Genomic DNA, 19522 nt, shown 5'->3' on the forward strand with positions numbered 1-19522 from the left:
TCCAGATTTATATGGTCCGAACGAGCCCACCGCCCACGCTACCCACTCCTTGGTGATTGTTCTTCTAATCAACTTCTCATTGTGCTCTGGAATCGTTTCCCTTTGTCTCTTTGGCATTTGGTTTTCGATATCCTGGCATCCTGGGAAGTGAGTTTCCATCAGTAGCTCTAGTGTTTCACTGCAGGACTCAGTCCACGTTCTTCTGGCCTCTCTATGCTTCCTAAGACCACAGGGTCCTTTGAGAGCATTTTCCTGAGCCTTGCAGTTTTGCTGGTCTCCATTATGGATTCCATAAATTCCTGCCATCTTATTTCTCCTGATATCTGTTTTATAGCAATTTAAGCTAGCTTTATAAGCTTGCCAATGGCTATCATCTTTGTTTTGCTTTGCCATATTGTACAGCTTTCTAGTCTCTGCCCTTTTTTACTTCAACTCCGCATTTCACCATGATTTGGTTTCTTTGCGTGTTCGGCTAATCGGACAAGATTTCCTGAAGGCTTTTAATAATATATCACTCAGTGTGCCAACCGTTTCTTCGAGCTCCTCAATCGAGGGCTGTAAGGGTCTCAAGTCCCAGTCGAGTCTCCACGATCTCTATGAATCCCATCCAGTTGGTTTTCCGAGGATTCCTGAGGGTTTCCCTGCCACTGGTTCGCGGTTGATTTCGAACCGAATATTCTCCCATGGTCCGAGAACGCGTATTCGGGAGTTACCCTCCAATTCCCAATCGCTAAACCCTCCGAGTTAGTGGGCAAAGTTAGATCAATCCTAGGTCCTCCTATTCGCAAAGGTGGGTGTTTCTCCCCTATTAGTCCTATTACAAATAACAAGACCTGTGGTTAGAATAAAATCAAGTATTGACTCACCTCTTTCGTTTATATCCTTGCTTTCCCACTGGGTGTGGTGTCCATTGGCATCACATCCTGTCACCATGTGCTTTCTCTGAGCTCCAGCCGTTCGAACCATGTCTCTGATAGCTCCTGTTGGTGGATCTTTCTCCTCATAGGGGATGTACGCCGAGGTCAAAAGCAGTAGGTTTTTGCCTTTTTGCTCCCATGACACTATGGTCAGGTTGTATTAATGAAATTCTTAGATGCTAGAATTATTTGGTGAGAATATGCGTGGTTTTTCTGAGAAAACATAAACAGAGTATAAGTATAAGCTGTATAGTATAAGTATATTCCTATGTTGTGATTATTAATATGAGGTTAGGTTAGGTTCGCTGTCAATGATTCAGATTCAATCGTGTATGATCACGCTAGACCGTTTTGACGTAAATCCTTTTTTTATCCTTTTAAATCATTTTAGTTATTTTGCCACTTCTCGTCCGAAGTTACAGTATAATTATAAGGATATGGCTCAATAAACCCCATGGAACCTTTATATTTTTCTCTTCGCTATAATTTGCATCTAAAGATGTAGCTGAATATGTATCGCTTGTAGAAATAAATTCTTGACATGACTCGCAGTTACCTCTTCATTATAAAGTATGTTGTAATAAGAAGAAGAAAAAAATATCAACAGCAAATTTCATTATCCGGTGTTTTGATTTGAATAAATTATGTATAATTGATTTATTTTTGAATCAGTTCAAGTTTTTTAACTATAAGAACGAAAAAATATGAATTTGGAACTATTAGGTATGTATTCATTCAATATTTCAATAAGGTTAATTCATTTTTATTGATTTTTTCAGAATCATTTGGACAAAACTATCCAGAAGTAAGTACTTTATACACATTTTATACTTAGTACACAATTTCACATTAGTTTTTAGTAAATTTTGTTTGAAGTATTATTATTAATTAATTCAATTATTTTTAGGAATTTGATGGTACTTTAGATTCCCTCTCAATTGCTGTTACATGTCAGTTTAATAAACGAGGTACTCTTCTGGCTGTTGGATGCAATGATGGACGTATAGTAATATGGGACTTTCTTACTCGAGGAATAGCAAAAATAATCTCCGCACATGTTCATCCTGTATGCAGTATAAGCTGGTCAAGAGATGGATACAAAATTGCTTCTGCTTCCACTGATAATACAGTTTGCATATGGGATATATTATCTGGAGATTGTGAACAAAAATACAGGTTTCCTTGTCCCATTTTAAAAGTTCAGTTTCAACCAAGAAGTTTAGAAAAGCTATTAGTATGTCCTATGAAACATCCAGCAATTCTAGTTGATATCAATGGAGAACATAAAGTTTTGCCAATTGATGAAGATGTAAGTACAGAACTTATTTGTAATGAATATCTTTTTGTACAGTTATTTATGGTTATAAGGTGTGTTTTGAAAAAAAAAATATATATAGAGATGAAATATAAACATTAAAAATCAAAATAGAAATATTTTTAAAGATTTGGTTCATGAATCTTCAATCTACATTCACTGCTGGGTTCTTATTAAAAATAGTGTTTTTACTGTCTTATTTAAATGCTGGTTAACCTTAAGAGTTGAAATACCAGCTTCCAGGTATAATTTAGATACCTACTTATTTGTATATAAAAGATTTCTACTGCTCCAACTGTTTTTAAGAACAAATTTCAATTAAACAAAGCTTACTGACTCAAGATATTTCTCCAGCCCCACTTAGATAAGGTGAATGTTACTAAACAGAGTATTTCCACTACTACTACTACTACTACATTAACACTCACAATTACACTGTTTGAATAACCTTAAGGGTGTGATCTAGGCTAGTGCTGCAATGCAAGAAAGTCCTAGCAAAGCTGTTGAGAGATGGTTGCAAGATCCAGCTAGTTTGAGTGATCGGTCACTTGGGTAACAATAGCAACGATAAAGCAGACTCACTTGCCTGACTGGGATTGGCAAATCCACCAATGGGACCGGAACCCATTCTTGGTATAGCCAAAAGTGTTACTATTGCATCTTTCGATAGTCTGCTTGCAAGGCGGATATGACATGAGACAAGCAAAGGCACACATAGATGAACATATTGCCTCTATTAACAATCAATTGCTCACACCATGGGCATAACAAACTATCTGGAGTGCCACTGCTGCATGGAGGAGGATGAATCTGCAGACCATGATATGTGAATGCCCAAGACTCACGCCAGTGCAGTTCAAACACTTAAAACTTCAAAAATTTCATGCCAAAGCGACTGATTGGCTTCTAAAAGGACATCGGCCTTTATTAATGCCAATAAGGACATATCAGAAAGCCTATGTGCTTAAAGGCACTTGGCCTCCCACTATAATACTATGTACTACACTGTTTGATACTGTTTCTATTCGATTAACTTGACCTACATATTTATTCTAAATTTTCCCACCAATGAAGTCTCTCCTGTAAAAAACAATTTCACTTTATTTATATTTATTATATGAGTATGGCTCTTTTCCAAATCTGATATTTTATTCTTAGGATTAAGCAAAAAAAACTACATATAAAACCAGCCTTATTTTTATTATAAACAAGAATTATAAGACAATAAAAAGCTGGTTTAGGATTAAAAGCTAGTTCGGGAGCATCTGTAAGTCAAATACTATAGTGAAGTCAATACAATTGTTTTTCTTCTGTTAAAAATCCTCAGCCATGACAAAATTCATGCATGCTTTTTTTGGTAATACCCAACTCCACGATAAAGTTCATCCATTAGCTACAGAGGAATTCATCAAATCTACCAAAACAACTCATACTAAAGAAGAATTTAATGTATAGCTGGATTTATAAACCCATTTTAAACCTACCCTGTTAAAAATTCCTTCCAATCTCTTTTCATAAACATGATTTAAAGGTACCAGAGCAATTTCTACAGAATAGAATGGTACCAGAGCAATTTTTTTGCTCTATAATGTATCATTTGTATATACTTGCTCATCTAGATCTTCTAGTTGGTTGAACTAGTTTCGTAGAACATATTATGCCAACTATGTTTGAATTTCTGAAACTGTTGGTCATATTCATACTAAACACACACTGACACAAGAACACTTTGCTAATAGGAAATAACAACTCACAATTTAGTCACTGTTTTTTCTTCATATTCAATTATGTTGAAGATTCAGAAACACTTGTATAGTGAGAAGTCAGAAGAAGTGGAATGAACTTTATTGGAGACTTTGTTGCTAATTATTTACCAAAAACATTTTTTTTGTTGCTCCAGTAAAATTCGAGTCTGAGGAATTAAATGAAGCAATAAAATTATTTTTTTTGACAATTAATCAGTAACAAATTTTCTGGTATAACGTGATTTGATATTGTATATGTAAAATTATTGTTGTTGATATTGTTTCTGAGGAATTGGTTGAAATGTCAGAATTAATTTTTTTATAATCAATTTGTAACACATTTTTTGGCCTAGAACGAGTTGATTCATTGTTTTTATTAAATATTTATTTTGTTACTATAAAGTTAGCTTCAATGTTATTTATGAGGAATCAGATGTGGAAAAATAGGAAAAAATTCTCTTGTAAAAGTTTTTTAATTTTGCTTACTTTCCACTGCTAGCTTTTCAAGACTATGTACTGCCCTTATGGAAACAGTATTCACAAACTATATTAATTTAAATACTAAAATAATTTTTTTGTTTAGGGAGATCTGAACATAGTTGGTTCATTTGACAGAAGAGGAGAATATGTTTACACTGGAAATGCTAAGGGTAAAATTTTGGTATTAAATTCCAATACATTAGAAGTGAAAGCTAGTTTTAGAATAATGTTAGGATCGTCTAGTGCTCCTGCTGTAAGAAGTATTGAATTTGCCAGAAGGGGAGAGTAAGTATATTCATTTATTTTTCCATATAGTTACACCTACACAAATTTATGACTATTACAATGTAAATATCTCCCAGAGTGTATCTACACCTTTCAATAATATAATAATGACAATCTTCTCTAGCAAGTATTGAAACCCATATCAAATCTTATGCGAACAGACCTCTTATTTCATATAAAATCTAGTAACATTTTTAAATGTGCATCATATCACCTTGCAGCTAGTTTGTAATCTATCCAAGCTTACAAGTTTTTAAATTCTGGCGCCTTTGTAACCATTAGCTGCCACACTGAGATCGTTCATGACTGGACCTTATACTTTTCAAATCCCCTCCTCCCTGAATGTTTGGAAACCATCTAGTGATAGACAGTTGCTTTTCCGCCTAGTATACTTACTGATAGGTCAAGTGCGTCAGTATGTTTTGAGTGAATTGGAGTGGGGGTCATCAGCATTGTGCTGATGAAAGAAAGCGAATAAAATGAAAGCGATGAAGTTTCTGAGCATAGCTCTGATTATTCCGAGGCTTCGGATGCTGATATGGAAGATGCAAGTTTGCAGCAGCATGTTCAACTTTGAAAGGGAAAGATGGCTACAAATGGAAATCAAGAGCTTCTGAGCGTCGGTCAGGTTAGTACTATAGGTATATAATATGCATAGTAGAAAAGAAAAAAACATTATAGAAAAGGGCGGTGCAGGTAGCGGGGGTATACGAGCGCCTGAAACAAAGAGCGAGTAGCGAGCGAGAGGCAATAAAGAGAGGGGAGTAGAAGGCGAAGGGGAATACAGACGGGACAGAAAGAGAAAAGAAAAATAAACGAAATTGAAGTAGGATGAGAAAAAGCGAGAGTTAATGAGAGGGCAAAATGGAGCGCAGTTTGAAAATTCCGCCTGGACCAACTGGTGGTGTTGAAGCACTAGACACTATTGAACAGTTTTGGGAAATACTTTTCAACAAAGTGATGATAAATATCATTGTTCAATCCACAAATATCGAAGAAATTTGCCTGCCAATAAAACTGAAAGTTACCATCATGTGACTGACGCTGTTGAGATCAGAGCGTATATTGGCGTTTTATATTACCAAGGACTTCATCAGATGTCGATGAAAACAAACTTTGGTTAAAAAAAACGGTATTATGCTCTACAGTGTTTTCTTGAGGTAATGATACACCTAGCAGCAAATTACCCATTGATAAACAATTATTGAGTTTTCGAGGCAGATGTTTATTCCAAATGTATACAGAAACATCTTACTTGGTAAATATTCTTTCATATTTCATCTACATTTTGTGACATACATTTAGCAGTTTTTTTATATTAATACAATTTATTTCAGATGTATGGAGTATATTGAATGAATATTTTTTCTGTGTTGTTTTTACTCCCATTCACTCACATGTGACAATTGGTTTATGTTGGTACCACTACTACAGCACACTCTGCCTATACCTTACAACATGACAATTATGGGAAAAATACGGAAGAATAAGAGAGAGATCCCAGGTGCTTCCAAGTCACCACCAAACTAAAAGTTTTGCCTTACAAATGATCTGTCACTGGTCAATTACACGCCAAAAAAACAAATCGTGCTTCTATTTTCTCTATACACGCATATGACAGAGATAACTGATAAGAAGCCTAATATAATTCGTCACTACAATAAAACAAAAGGACGCACTGATACTTTTGACCAACTATGTCGTTGTCGATCTTTTACGGCATGATTGACCAGGCTATGGTAAATTCTCGGATTCTGTTGGCGTGTAATTTTAAAGCCGTCAACTGCAACGAGAAGTGTTCTTCGATAGCGTGCCTTGAACATATTTCACTGCACCTGGTCAAGCCATATCTGCTCAAACGGTACGAGTCGGTCACTTAGCGCCGTGACTTGAACATCGGCGTTGCTGGAATTCTGGGCCTAGATGTTCATAAAGAAAGAGCCTATGAACGGGTAAAATTATTGAAAAGAGTGAGATGTGTCAACTGCTCACGCAAAAATGACAAAAAAACCCAACGAAGGTTGCGCAGGTTGCGAACATCCATCTGTGACGAACACCATTTTATGTTCTGCATGTCCTGGAATGTAATATTTATAATTTTCATCGAATAAATTTGAATAGAATATGTTTTTAAATTAACTTGACTATTTTTCTTCATTCCTTGATTTATTTTTTATGAATTTTCAGTACTAAATGACGTTTGTAATAAAAAAATGTGATGTTTGATAAATGACTAAAATTGCATGGCACATATATTGTCGTAAAAAAGAGGAGTTGATGTACAAATATAATTTTTTTACGATAAAAAACAGCTTAGTTTACGTGGAATAGACGATTATGTGGCTGGGGTTACAAACGTCCCAGTATGAAAGCTATGATTGGCGCCAGAGGTATTGCAGTTAAGGGTTTATTCATACTTGATACACTATTTACTACTCTCTACTCACAATTACACTATCTGGTCCTTTAAGACAGATCAAAGACAGTATAATGTGACAGTGAACTTATATTGTGCTTATGACAATATTTGAATTATCTTCTTAATTTTGTTGTTTTACAGCTGTTTTCTAGTAAACACAGCAGATAGAGTGATAAGAGTGTATGACAGTAAAGAAATTTTAACATATGGCAAAGATGGTGAACCGGAACCGATTCAAAAATTACAAGACTTAGTGAATAAGTAAGTTAAAATTTTCTTTATTTAAAATGAACTAAAAATACAGAGTATATAAGTTTTTATTTATGAATGATAGTGCTAAAAAATTAATTTTTTGATACTAATCAAGCAAAATTCTTTCAAACAGAACAGTAATTATTTGCATATGTTTCCTAAATTCTAAAGCAAATTTCTCTTGAAAGTGATATACTTTGCACTGTGCTTACTTTACATTTAAGAGGTTTGAATCTGCAAAGTATTTTGTTTATTGGTTAAAAAAAATTCAATCTTGTCTTGTATGAAATGTAACACGCTTCTCACTCGACCTAAATAGACAATACATGTTCGGATGTCAATACTAATGTGACACAACCATATGATTTTAATATATTTACTTAAAAACTGGTAATGCGATTTAGTATTGTTACAAACGCGTTTCCGCCCTGGAGCCGGTCTTGCCTAAGTGTAGTGGAATTCTAAAATTCGGTATAGCAGGTGGTTTATTTACATTGTTTCTTTTGGATAATTTCTTGGAAGGTCTATTTATTTATTTGTTTTTCTTCTTTATTTTCTATAAGTTTTGATAATTATTTTGGGATATATAAGGAGTTTGTGTAAAGAAGTTTAGTTTATAATAAATAGTCATAGTGAACAGACTGAAGTAGAAAGTAATCGAAGAATTTAAATAAATTATTTAACACATTGAGCCCCGGTGCGGTTCATAGGCATGCAACTGAACTCTCCACATCCCAGAGCAATACTACGGACCACAGGATGTATTTTATTCCAAACCTACTCCACAGCTCAAGGGACCTTATTTAAATATTTTTCACAGTTTGATTAGAGTGTTCTGGGTCCTTGAAACACCCTACAATTGATTTTTTGTTATGATCTTCAACACCATTGTAAAACAAAAACCCTACTTTTCTTGTTTTTTTGTTTCCTTCAACATAATTCAAATAATAATTATAATATTTATAATTTACAAATAATATAAAATATATCATACATTTTTGTACACTTCACATAAAAGTATAAATCATCGTTCAAAGGATAAAAAAGGAAACAAAATTTTGATTTTCCATTTTGCAAGTAGGGTGTACCTTTTAAAAAATATAATGACAAGATTTATTTCGAATAAAAAGTGGAAAAATGATATTTTTTTGTGTGCGGTTCATAGAACCTTTCTGGGCTCTGGAGGAAGTTTTAGCGCTAAATTTTTAAATAAATTTTTACTTTATTTTTCCTTGGATCCACCCCCCAACACAAAAAAATGTTTGGGCCTAGGGGAAAGTTTATCAAGTTTGATTGGAGCCCAACGTGTCAAGTTAATCAAGTGATAGTGATAAGTGAATCATATAAATTAGTTAAGTGTAGTGTAAGTTATTTAAATAAATGAAGAATGTAAGAGACAGTGTCTATTAATTCACCACACGAATAAAAATCGTATATAGAAAAAAAGAAAAACATTACAGTAAAAAATATAATCATCTTAATAAATTAAATAAGCTCCCCGCATTCCAATTTATGTGTAATTTTTAAAGACTCAACTTTTTTAAAACAATTATTTTTAATTTGTGGTTACAACTTTGAGAAAGAGAAATAAACGTTATTGATACTTTTACATCAAAAGGCCATCAACCATTGTATACCAAAAAATATTGTATATATGACTTTTATAATAATGATAGGAAACCAATAATTGAGTAAGCACAAAGAATGATGAAAAAATATTATACAGAATCATTGTTTGTAACATTCAACTCTCAAAGTGTTGCTAAAATTTGTAAGCCTGTTGGAATGAAAACATTGTCAGAAATTAAATACTGTGAGTTTGACCCAAATCCTTGCTTACTATTACTAAAGGTTTTTACATTTTTTGTTAATCAAGGTTTTTTCCATTTTTGTTATTCAAGGTTTTTACATTTTTTGTTATTCATGGTTTTTACATTTTTCTTTATTCAAGGTTTTTAAAATTGCTCTCAATTTTTCTCAGTTCACGTTCATACTACGAATTGCTTTTTTTTTAGAACCATGTGGAAAAAATGTTGTTTTTCTGGAGATGGAGAATACATTTGTGCTGGTTCAACTAGACAACACGCTCTTTATTTATGGGAAAAATCAATTGGAAATTTGGTAAAGATTCTTCATGGAACAAAAGGAGAATTACTTTTAGATGTAGCTTGGCATCCTGTGAGACCAATAATTGCCAGTATATCATCGGGTAATAAAGAATCTCAAATTCTTCAGTTAACATAGTTTCATTCATGTTTTCAGTTACAATTTTCTTTCTTAACGAATCGCCCTCTTTTGACAGGTGTGGTTAGTGTTTGGGCACAGAATCAAGTAGAAAATTGGTCGGCATTTGCTCCAGATTTCAAAGAATTGGACGAAAATGTCGAATTTGAAGAAAGAGAAAGCGAATTTGACTTAGCAGATGAAGATAAATCAGTAGCAAGCGGTGGAGATGATAAAGAAGAGACTGACTTGGAGGTAACTTATTATATATATGATTTCAAATATCAAATTAATGGACGTGACTTGGAAGATGTGCATAACTATAAAAGTCATCATAATAATTATTATTATTCATACATAGTTATACATTTTTTATTATTTCCTCTTCTGTAGTTCGAAAAAATTTTATCATGTCGCAACCAAAGTTTAAATATGATGTAGAAATGATCAATAATTTTAATAGATTATGATCATTTTATACAAAAAATTCCGAGTAAATTCAAAAATTATGTGAAAAGTTTTACTTTTTAGCCTCATTTTTACAGTGTTGGCAATTTTCTGCTGTATTTGACGTAATGCTATTTCATTTGCCAAGTTTCTTACTTCTTAGATCTTTTTTCTTTTATTCACACATACAATTAGAAATTATTTAAACGAGGTTGGGTTAGATAGGTAGATTGGAAAACGTAGAACAATCGAATGGCCGGCTTGATTCCTTAATTTGATTCCTCTCGATTACTTCTTATGGGGTTATTTAAAATCTAAAGTATATTTTAATAGGCCAGACAATATTGCTGCCGCATTGTATACAGTAATTGTAAACAAAAAAACTGTGGTTCTGATGGCCGATATCGAAATACAAGATGGCAGTCAAAGTGTTAAAATAATTTATAATTGCCGTGAAAGTCTTAGAATTGATAGATGTATAACATTTGATGTTTAATTTCTGTTTTGCATTTTATTATAATATATGTTTTTATGCTTTTGCTGTTTACATAAAACAGACATCTTAATATTTGGTAAAAAACATGTCGTTTACTAAAATAGACTTAAAAACAAGAATACAAATTCAAAAATACAAACATTTATCTATATGTTTGTTGTTTCAGATCGATGTTTCAACTGTTGATCCTGTACCAGCTTTTTGTAGCTCTGATGAAGAAAACGAAAGCTCAGATTGCTTACAATTTTTACCAATAGCACCAGAGGTAACTTGAAAAATCGCCGTTGAAATTACAGTAAAGTTTTTGACTTGAATATATTTATTTATATTGTTTCTCTTTGATGTATGATTTAAAAGTTATTAATTTGTTTTGTCTAATAGCTGTATATAGATAATATTAAAATAGTTAGGAAAACCCAATTCTTTAAGTTTGAATGTGGAGGCAGCAGTTCTTCAAACTTTAAAGCCTTCTGGCCAGAATAATTTTTTCGGTATGTTCTAAAAGTTAAAACAATTTTAATTTTTCTGTCGCCCCCTGTCATAGGCTTTTTTGCTTTTTAATTACTATTGTGTATTGTGACACGTAAAGACATCTAGTAATGATACTATGTACTTCTGATTAGATAATTGCAGAGGAAGAAAAAGTCTAGCGGCGCGATGAGGCGGCGCTCGGACGCAATTGCGAGTGAGTTTGCGTGGGAAAGGCTAAGGAAGCGAATGTACTTATTGTGAAACGAAAGTAACACCTTAGCATTAGAGTATTTTGATTAGACTTGTTTTTATATATGAGTTATTAGTATGGAAAAGAAGCGAAAAATAGACAGTGAATGTTGAGCGTTCTGAGATAAATGGAACTTTCAGTATTTTGTAATTAAGTCTAACGTGTTTAATGAAACCATAGAATGTAAAATTAAACGTCACTATGCATCGAAACATCTTCAAAATTACTCTAAATATATAGGAAATCGCACCAATCTTTGTTTAACAAAGCAAATACTGAGCGAGAGTCTGCAACTCGCGCCAGCTATCGTGTGGCCCATGAAATCTCAAAACGTGGAAAACCATTCTCTGATGGAGAAAGGATAAAAGAATGCTTGATCGCAGTAGCTGAAGAAATATGCCCCGAAAAGGTCAATTTATTGAAAGGTGATAGTTTGTCAACAAACACTGTGTCTCGTAAAGTGCAAGACATTGAAGAAAATATATCATCTCAACTGTCTAACAAAAATAGACATCTTGAATGATTTCTATAGCCTTGGATGAGTCAACTGATGTGTCAGATACTACTAAGGTGTTGATTTTTATTTGTGGAGTAGATAAAATCTATGAAGAACTTCTTGATATTGTTAGTATCACAGCACGACAACTTGGATAGTTACTTTTAAGGGAGTTAAAAATGACATTAATAAAAAGAACTTTTCATGGAAAAACTTGAAATATATCACGACCAATTGAGGCAAAAACATGTGCGATAAAAATAAAGGAGTGGTCGCACTTGTGTAAAAAGTTGTAGGAAATGATGGTGGTTCAAAACCATTAGTCTTGCATTGTATCATTCATTAAAAGTCCTTGGTGTGGAAAATGTTAGGATTTGTCTGAAGTACTAAGATTAGTCATATCAGTTGTTAACTTCATCATATCCCCGACAAATGACTTACCGCGTCATACGCTGGCTTAGTTCCAGAAAAGTCCTTCGACGCTTTTTTGAACTTCGAACAGAGATAACAATTTGTTTGAATGGGAAGCATCGCCCTTGTATTGATTAAGGAAATAGTGAATGGTTGTGGAAATTAGAATTCTATGTCGATTTGACAAATCATACGAACGAACTAAATTTGAGGTTGCAAGGAGAAAATCAGCATCAATATTAAATCATTCAGGCAGAAAAAACCTAACAAATGTTTTACACAGTTTAAAACATGTGAAACATTTAGCTACATCACTGAGACTGAATTTCCCGTCGATTTTGCTGTCGAAACTTTGAGTGCTTTTTCAAAATCCTTTTGATTGTGACACTGAAATCCTTGCTCTGGAACCCCAAATGTAAATTATTAACATTATTAACATAACATTAACATCCGATCCAATTAGTTCAGATAATCTGGACTCGACTGTATTATAATTTTCAATCTGGATTGATCAACTATTAAAGCACTTGACCTTTTTTTTATTAGATTGAAGACCCAGAAGACAACTGGACCCCGACAGACAATACAACAATGCCTTCTAATACTGGTAACGGTCCTCCGCCAGCGAAAAAGAAGAAATATAAAACGTATGACATACATCTAGAAAATATCTCTGACGGAGGTAATAACAGTTGAATATATATTTATGGAATGCAGCCATTTTAATTTTATTATACATTTAGTATATAGAATGTTGTTAGTATATAATTTAGATATTTGAAGTTGATTGTGTAATAAATTGATGATTATGTATGTTATGAAAACTTTAATTTCCATTTTCTTTTTTATTTATTGTATGGGTTTGTGTTTGTTTTGTTAAGATGGTATGCCTTGTGATAATTTGGCAGTAACCAGAATAATACGCAGATCGTTTTATTTTAATTTGAAGCTTTTATAAAATCACATGAATATATTTAATTTGTTCAATATCAAAAGTACCCGTTTGTTTTCCACCAAATGAATTTTTTACTCTTTTCTTATAGTTATCTTTAATTTCTTGCATGACATTTATGATTTCTCGTAATGTTGGATGTGAACAAATCGGTACTATTGAAATTTTTTGGAAAGTATTTCGAATCTCATCTTAGGATTGTACTAAATACACGTTAGAGATAATTGTTTACACATACCAACAACACTCTCAGTGTAAACGTTCTAAATCGACACTTTTAATAGGAGTAGAAAGATCTACTACAGAAGTATTTAAGGAATTTAACATATACTTGATGTGGTTACCATTAAAAGAAATATGAAAGAACTATTGTACCGAGGACCGTCTGAAACTAGTAGTATCTTCATGCTTGTTTCTTTATTAACTTAGGACATCCCCCGATTTTATCCAGTATACTCTCAGGTGTTAAGACTTATAATTCTCTAGTGTGTAGTATTCAGCAAGTATGTAGATATATGTTTCCTTTGTTCATTTCTTCCAATGTTATTCATCATCATCATCATCATCAAGCATTGAAGGCACCATGCTCAAGACAGAAAGTATTGACAGAATATTAAATAAAATGGGGACTAAGAACACGTCTATTGAAGAATTTTTTCAATACAAAGAATCAACAGTAATATATTTCTTCCTATTGTATGGTTTTGAAAATTGAATGTTTAAATATGGACTTTTTGGTATTGGAAGACTATAGTAGTTAACAGTGATGTAATTCAGTTTCTTCAAAAAATCTAAATCGATTTACTTTTAACTTATTTTAAAGTTAATTGTATGAGTTTATTTTAAATTGATATAAAACATTGGATAACCTTTGGTCAAATCAATTATAATGTCAACATTTTCTGCACCAGAGTAAATTTTGGAAATACTAGCCTTTTTTTAGAAAGGCATACATTTGATTGCTATTCTCGGTACCTTGATAATGTGGTATGCATCAGAATTCAGACCTAGATGACCTTTCTTGTGTATACTGAAAAAATATTGATAAAAAACAATACGTTAAACAGCATTATAGCTTAATTTGGAATAATATTACTGAATACGGTACTCACAAATAGAATCCTCGGCAAAATTAGCACATAATTTGTTATTTGGCTAGAACTTAATAAAAAAATTCAGATTCCTTTTAAAGACTTAATTTTGTTAAATAACGAAATGAAGTTATTTTTCTAGAATTCTTTAAAATGTATTAATTATTATACTGCTCAAAATATGTTAATTTGAGACCCCAAGTAACTGAAATTGGACCTCTGTTAACCCCACTGGCTTGATGAGCACGATTATAATTTGCTGTAAATCAATTGGAGTGAAAAGACCTTTAGTGGTCGATCATAGTGTGTCAGTCAGTCAGTCATATCCCCTCAAAAAAGCCATACTTCATCAACCATTTATCACTAGCAGTGATCCGGTGTTTTCTTTTTCCTCAAAACGCATCAACAACATGGCCGACTCCTTGTTGTCATGACTGCTGAATAGAAGGCGCTCGCGTCGCGTCGCCCTGCCGGGGCCTTGTGCACCCCAAGAATTAAAAAATCAAAATTATGCGGTGATTATGTTGAGGAATCATCCAATTCCGACCTAACATGTACATCAGTGTTAGCAAACCTTTTTACACATTTACATATATTATACAATATTGAATTTGGAGCATAGATCGAATTTATACTACGAATTTTTTATTTCAATTGTATACCAAAAAATAAATATCACGAGGACTGCGATTTATATTTTTGACCTTGGCTATACCAATTCAATGGAATTTCCTGTGTAGAAATTTATAACCTCTGCTACATTTTGTTACTTGCTGTGCTTGAACTGATTAAACAAGATTGCAATGTGACACCGTTAGATTGAGCATTAAGGCTCAACTACTCAAATTGATCCATGTAAACATAAAAGTGAATGATTTAATGTTGTTCAATGGCGTTGAAAGAATATTTTCACCTTTGGCATACTCGTTTACGGGGTTTAACGAGAAATGAATGTGTAAATGCAAGAATTGAACGATTCACTTTTAAGTTATTCGTTCGTGTCGCAGTGTCGAGGAAAGACGGTAGCCACAGTTTTCGAATGGAAGGAAGGGCATACCCCTCTCTGTTCTTGGAACATCTTAAAAATTTTACCTATCTATGGAATTATAAAACGGAGGGTTATAAAAATAGAGATTGTTATGGAAATTGAGGTATGAATCTGGATCTTCTTCTGCCAACACGGTTTGAAGTTCTAAGGCTTGTCTTTTCAATACCCATGATCGCATCCACCAACTACGGCGTTTTCTTTGCATCTTTTTCGATAATTCTTTTATTAAATGATCACATACTAATACAACTTCTAAACGCACGACAATACCTTTCGAAAAATACTTATTGAACAATTTATTTTCCAGATACCGTGTAACAACATTCATTTCATTTTTGCTCAATTCAACCAAAGTGATTCAATTTGGTTGAATCGTGTATTTTCGATCATAGTATGACTAGTAACAAGATCATATATGAAAATATGGCTTTAAAAACTTTATTTGCATTGGATTCCAAATAACTTGGCAAATAATCAAAAGAAGGCTCGATTTCTTCGACTGTGTATTGCAATATTGAATGTGTATAACATCTGTACAGCCAAAGCAATGAACTGCGAGGGTTTTTTGAGACGAGTCAATTCCACAATCATTTTGTTGCTAGAATATATTGGATACATTCTGAAAATATCAAACAAGAGCAGAATCATCAGCAGAAAGGTTCAATCGATGGACCACACAACATGCAGCTCTGATTTTATTTGAACATATTAAAAAACTGCCTAAATTCAAAATACATAATTTATAGTTAACTCGAAAAGTGAGTTCATTTTGATGAAGAATATTTTGAAAAATTAAAAAATTATTTGTAATGATTAAAATTTATTTTTCCTTTGTTATATAAATATGAATAGCTATCCTCGTAAGTAATATAAAAAATTCGTAAACATTTTGTCGTCAACAGATGATGATAAATTGTCGAAATTCAATATTTTGAAACACTCAATATTGTATTGTACTTTATATTCTTCTCATCAATAATATTAGTAATTGATAATTTTTTAATAAATAAATACGAATTACGAAAAGCTTCAGTAAAATCGAATATCTGCATTATTCAGGTTATTTTATGAGCTCCCTCTTCTATAATGTGAGAAACATTCTTTTACAGAAATGCACCCTTTATTAAGCAATAAATCTATGGATAAACTAGGAGGAGGTAAGAAAGGAACAGGAAGACTGAAAAAATATTAAATATTAAAGAATCTTTTCTTAATAAATATTAAATCCTAAATAATTTGACTGGAGCTAAAAATCGACTGTATAAACTAATCTCAAAGTTCATTAAAACCAGAAGTGATTCAGCTACTTCAATTTCATAAATTTAAAACAAGTTTTATGTGGTTGCACTTGAAATATCAATACGAAAAATGATTTTTGTGTTACTCAATCATACAAACCAAACACAACGTTGAAATGATCGAAATCGAACAATCGTAGAAGATGTTATTATAATTGTAATTTTCATTCATTGACACATATTAGGCAAACGTCTAAAGCACCAGATACTACGAAACCAAGCCAAAACATTGTTCATAATATTTAATTTCATAAGAGAAGGTTTTGAAACAAAACTTTCATGGGCACGATTGACATACATACAGCATTTGACTCCGTACGGCTTCACAGGATTATTTGAATTTATAAGCCAAGCGACGGGTACTTGTTTTTGCAAAGTTCTAGAGAATGTATTTTTTTTTGAAATATGTTCAGGGGTGTTAGGTTAGGTCAGCCGCTATCTTGAAAAACACGTTTTATCGAATATCTCGCGAACCGCGTATCGCACGACAATAATAGTGGAGATCATTATTATAAATAATTATTTTTGGCATCCTTTTTATTTAAAACTTTTTTTTGTATAACTCATAGGTTTTTAATTATGGCGCTCCAAACTTTTTACAATATGGTGTAAGTGTAATAAGCACATATCGACATAGGGTAGATTTCGAAGATAAGGGTAAGTCAAGCTTAACTCTAAATTTTCATGCAAATCGATGCAGGTTCGTGAAAATCGGAGTTAATACCTCATTTTTACCTTGGTAGCTCATTAAAAAATATATGTGAGGGAGACATGCAACACGGTAATAGGTACGGTAACTGAACTAGAAGAAAAACCTTACTGTACCATACCAACACAAGATATATCAACAACATTGAAAACCTCTGTGTCTGGGAATCACTTAACTAAGCTGTAAGTTCATCATTCTGGTCTGTACAATATGGTGTAAGGCAAAAATGTATTTTGGAAGAATGACTTCGAAGGAGTTTGTTCCTATTTTCTAAATTTCTATTTACGAAATTACACATTTAATTTTGGAAACGAGTGTCAAGTAAATTAAAGTTCACATAACAATCTCAAGCTATTTTATTTCAAATGTACCTGAAATATTTGTATCAATTGTAGAAAATTATCACAATATATTGAATATTCAAGGTAAACTTGTTTTAATTTTATTCATTAAGGTAAATACATTAATTTGTTTACAAAATTTTATGCAACATATTATCTTATTTTCAGATTATTATGTTATTTAAAAAAAAAATAGAATAGCTATTTGTATAACAAGGGAGGAAAGTGCTATTATTCTTCCCGAAGAAGAAGTAAGTAATCATTCAAGGAAGGGAAAGGCACTTTACTCCCATGTTATACATCTGATTTTTCAACCTCCCTCAAATAACAAGAAGTAAGTAATCATTCAAGGAAGGGAAAGGTACTTTAATCCCATTTTATACATCTGATTTTTCCGCCTCCCTCATATAACAAGCAGTAAGTAATCATTCAGGGAGGAAAAGGCACTTTACTCCCATGGTATACATTCTTCTGTCTCCCTCAAATAACAAGAAGTAAGTAATCATTCAGGTGAGGAAAAGGCACTTTACTCCCATGTTATACATCTGATTTTTCAGCCTCCCTCATATAACAAGCAGTAAGTAATCATTCAAGGAAGGGAAAGGCACTTTACTCCCATGTTATACATCTGATTTTTCAGCCTCCCTCAAATAACAAAAAGTAAGTAATCATTCAAGGAAGGAAAAGGCACTTTACTCCCATGGTATACATTCTTCCACCTCCCTCAAATAACAAGAAGTAAGTAATCATTCAAGGAAGGAAAAGACTTTACTCTCATGTTATATATATGATTTGTCCGCCAAACAACAAGTCATTTCTAAATAATTTATTTATGAAACTAACAAATAAAATTTATTGAAGAACTAAAACTAAGAAATAGATACAGTACAACTTACAGGCACGCTATTTTCACTCTTGCATCCAACATATTTTATTAAACGTGCAATTTTGAGCAGTTTTTATTTGAATGCTACTAGATGTGAGAGCTGGAGCCAAAGCAATCTCATGATATTTTCATTAACCACATTAATATTCAGCTTACATCCTCCGGAAGTACTCGTACTTAACTGATTACAATCAATTTCACTAACTTCAGCGACTCGTACAATTTGGATCGAAATTTTTCGCTTTATAGTTCCAACCTGCGAGTTGGTTTAAAGCAACAATGTCTTCTCCAGAATTTGCAAGTAAACTTTCCGAGGCTCTTCAGAAACTATGCTCGGTACAATTTATGTCGTTTTCTTAAGGAATTTTAGCAGTAGTATTTTTTCCAACTTTTTCGTTGATACATTTTCCTGATCTATAGCAGACAAACAAACTTTTCTGATCTGTTTTAGAGCGTAGCGATACATATGTTCTATAAATTCATCCTCTAGGGAAGAAAAGTACAACTTTACTCCTTACAATGAGATCAGGAAATATACATCTTGCCTAGAGGTAGAGGAAAAAATAATTTGACATACCTACTGGTGTTATTTATATAGTATTGAACTTTCAAATTCATAATAACAGGTTTTATTATTTAATCAGTAAAATTGATCAACTTCTACAATTTATCTTCTTTCATATCACGTTAACTGGATCTTTTTTATATAGAAAGATAAACTAGACACATACCATTTGTTTGTTACACTTGATCCTTTAGATCTACTAATTGGTGGAACTTATTTCGTAGAACCATAACTAGGTTTGACTTCCCAAAACTGTTGTTCATATTTATACTGAACACACAGTTTATGCTATCGTTGATTGTTTACCTTTAGTCTCTGAAGGCGATAACTTGGTTATTGAAAGGCACGTGCATTAGCGCAATTTATTGCTCTATATCAATGTCGTCATCTAATGGTATTTCCTTTCCGTTTGACGATCGAGCGGG

At 32.7% G+C, this 19522-nt stretch overlaps 1 protein-coding gene across 1 annotated transcript; it reads left to right on the forward strand.

The window, feature by feature from the left end:
- The first annotated feature begins 1479 nt into the window (after positions 1–1479).
- On the forward strand, positions 1480–17735 carry LOC130453196 (retinoblastoma-binding protein 5 homolog). The gene is made up of 10 exons (XM_056792817.1): positions 1480–1640; positions 1697–1722; positions 1825–2226; positions 4561–4742; positions 7303–7422; positions 9429–9622; positions 9716–9891; positions 10746–10844; positions 12754–12889; positions 16408–17735. Exons 1-10 carry the CDS (start codon positions 1622–1624, stop codon positions 16488–16490), a joined length of 1437 nt encoding a protein of 478 aa, XP_056648795.1. The 5' UTR covers positions 1480–1621; the 3' UTR covers positions 16491–17735.
- The last annotated feature ends 1787 nt before the right edge of the window (positions 17736–19522 follow it).

Source organism: Diorhabda sublineata, chromosome 2 (genome assembly GCF_026230105.1).
Source record: "Diorhabda sublineata isolate icDioSubl1.1 chromosome 2, icDioSubl1.1, whole genome shotgun sequence".
Classification (NCBI taxonomy): Eukaryota; Metazoa; Arthropoda; class Insecta; order Coleoptera; family Chrysomelidae; genus Diorhabda; species Diorhabda sublineata.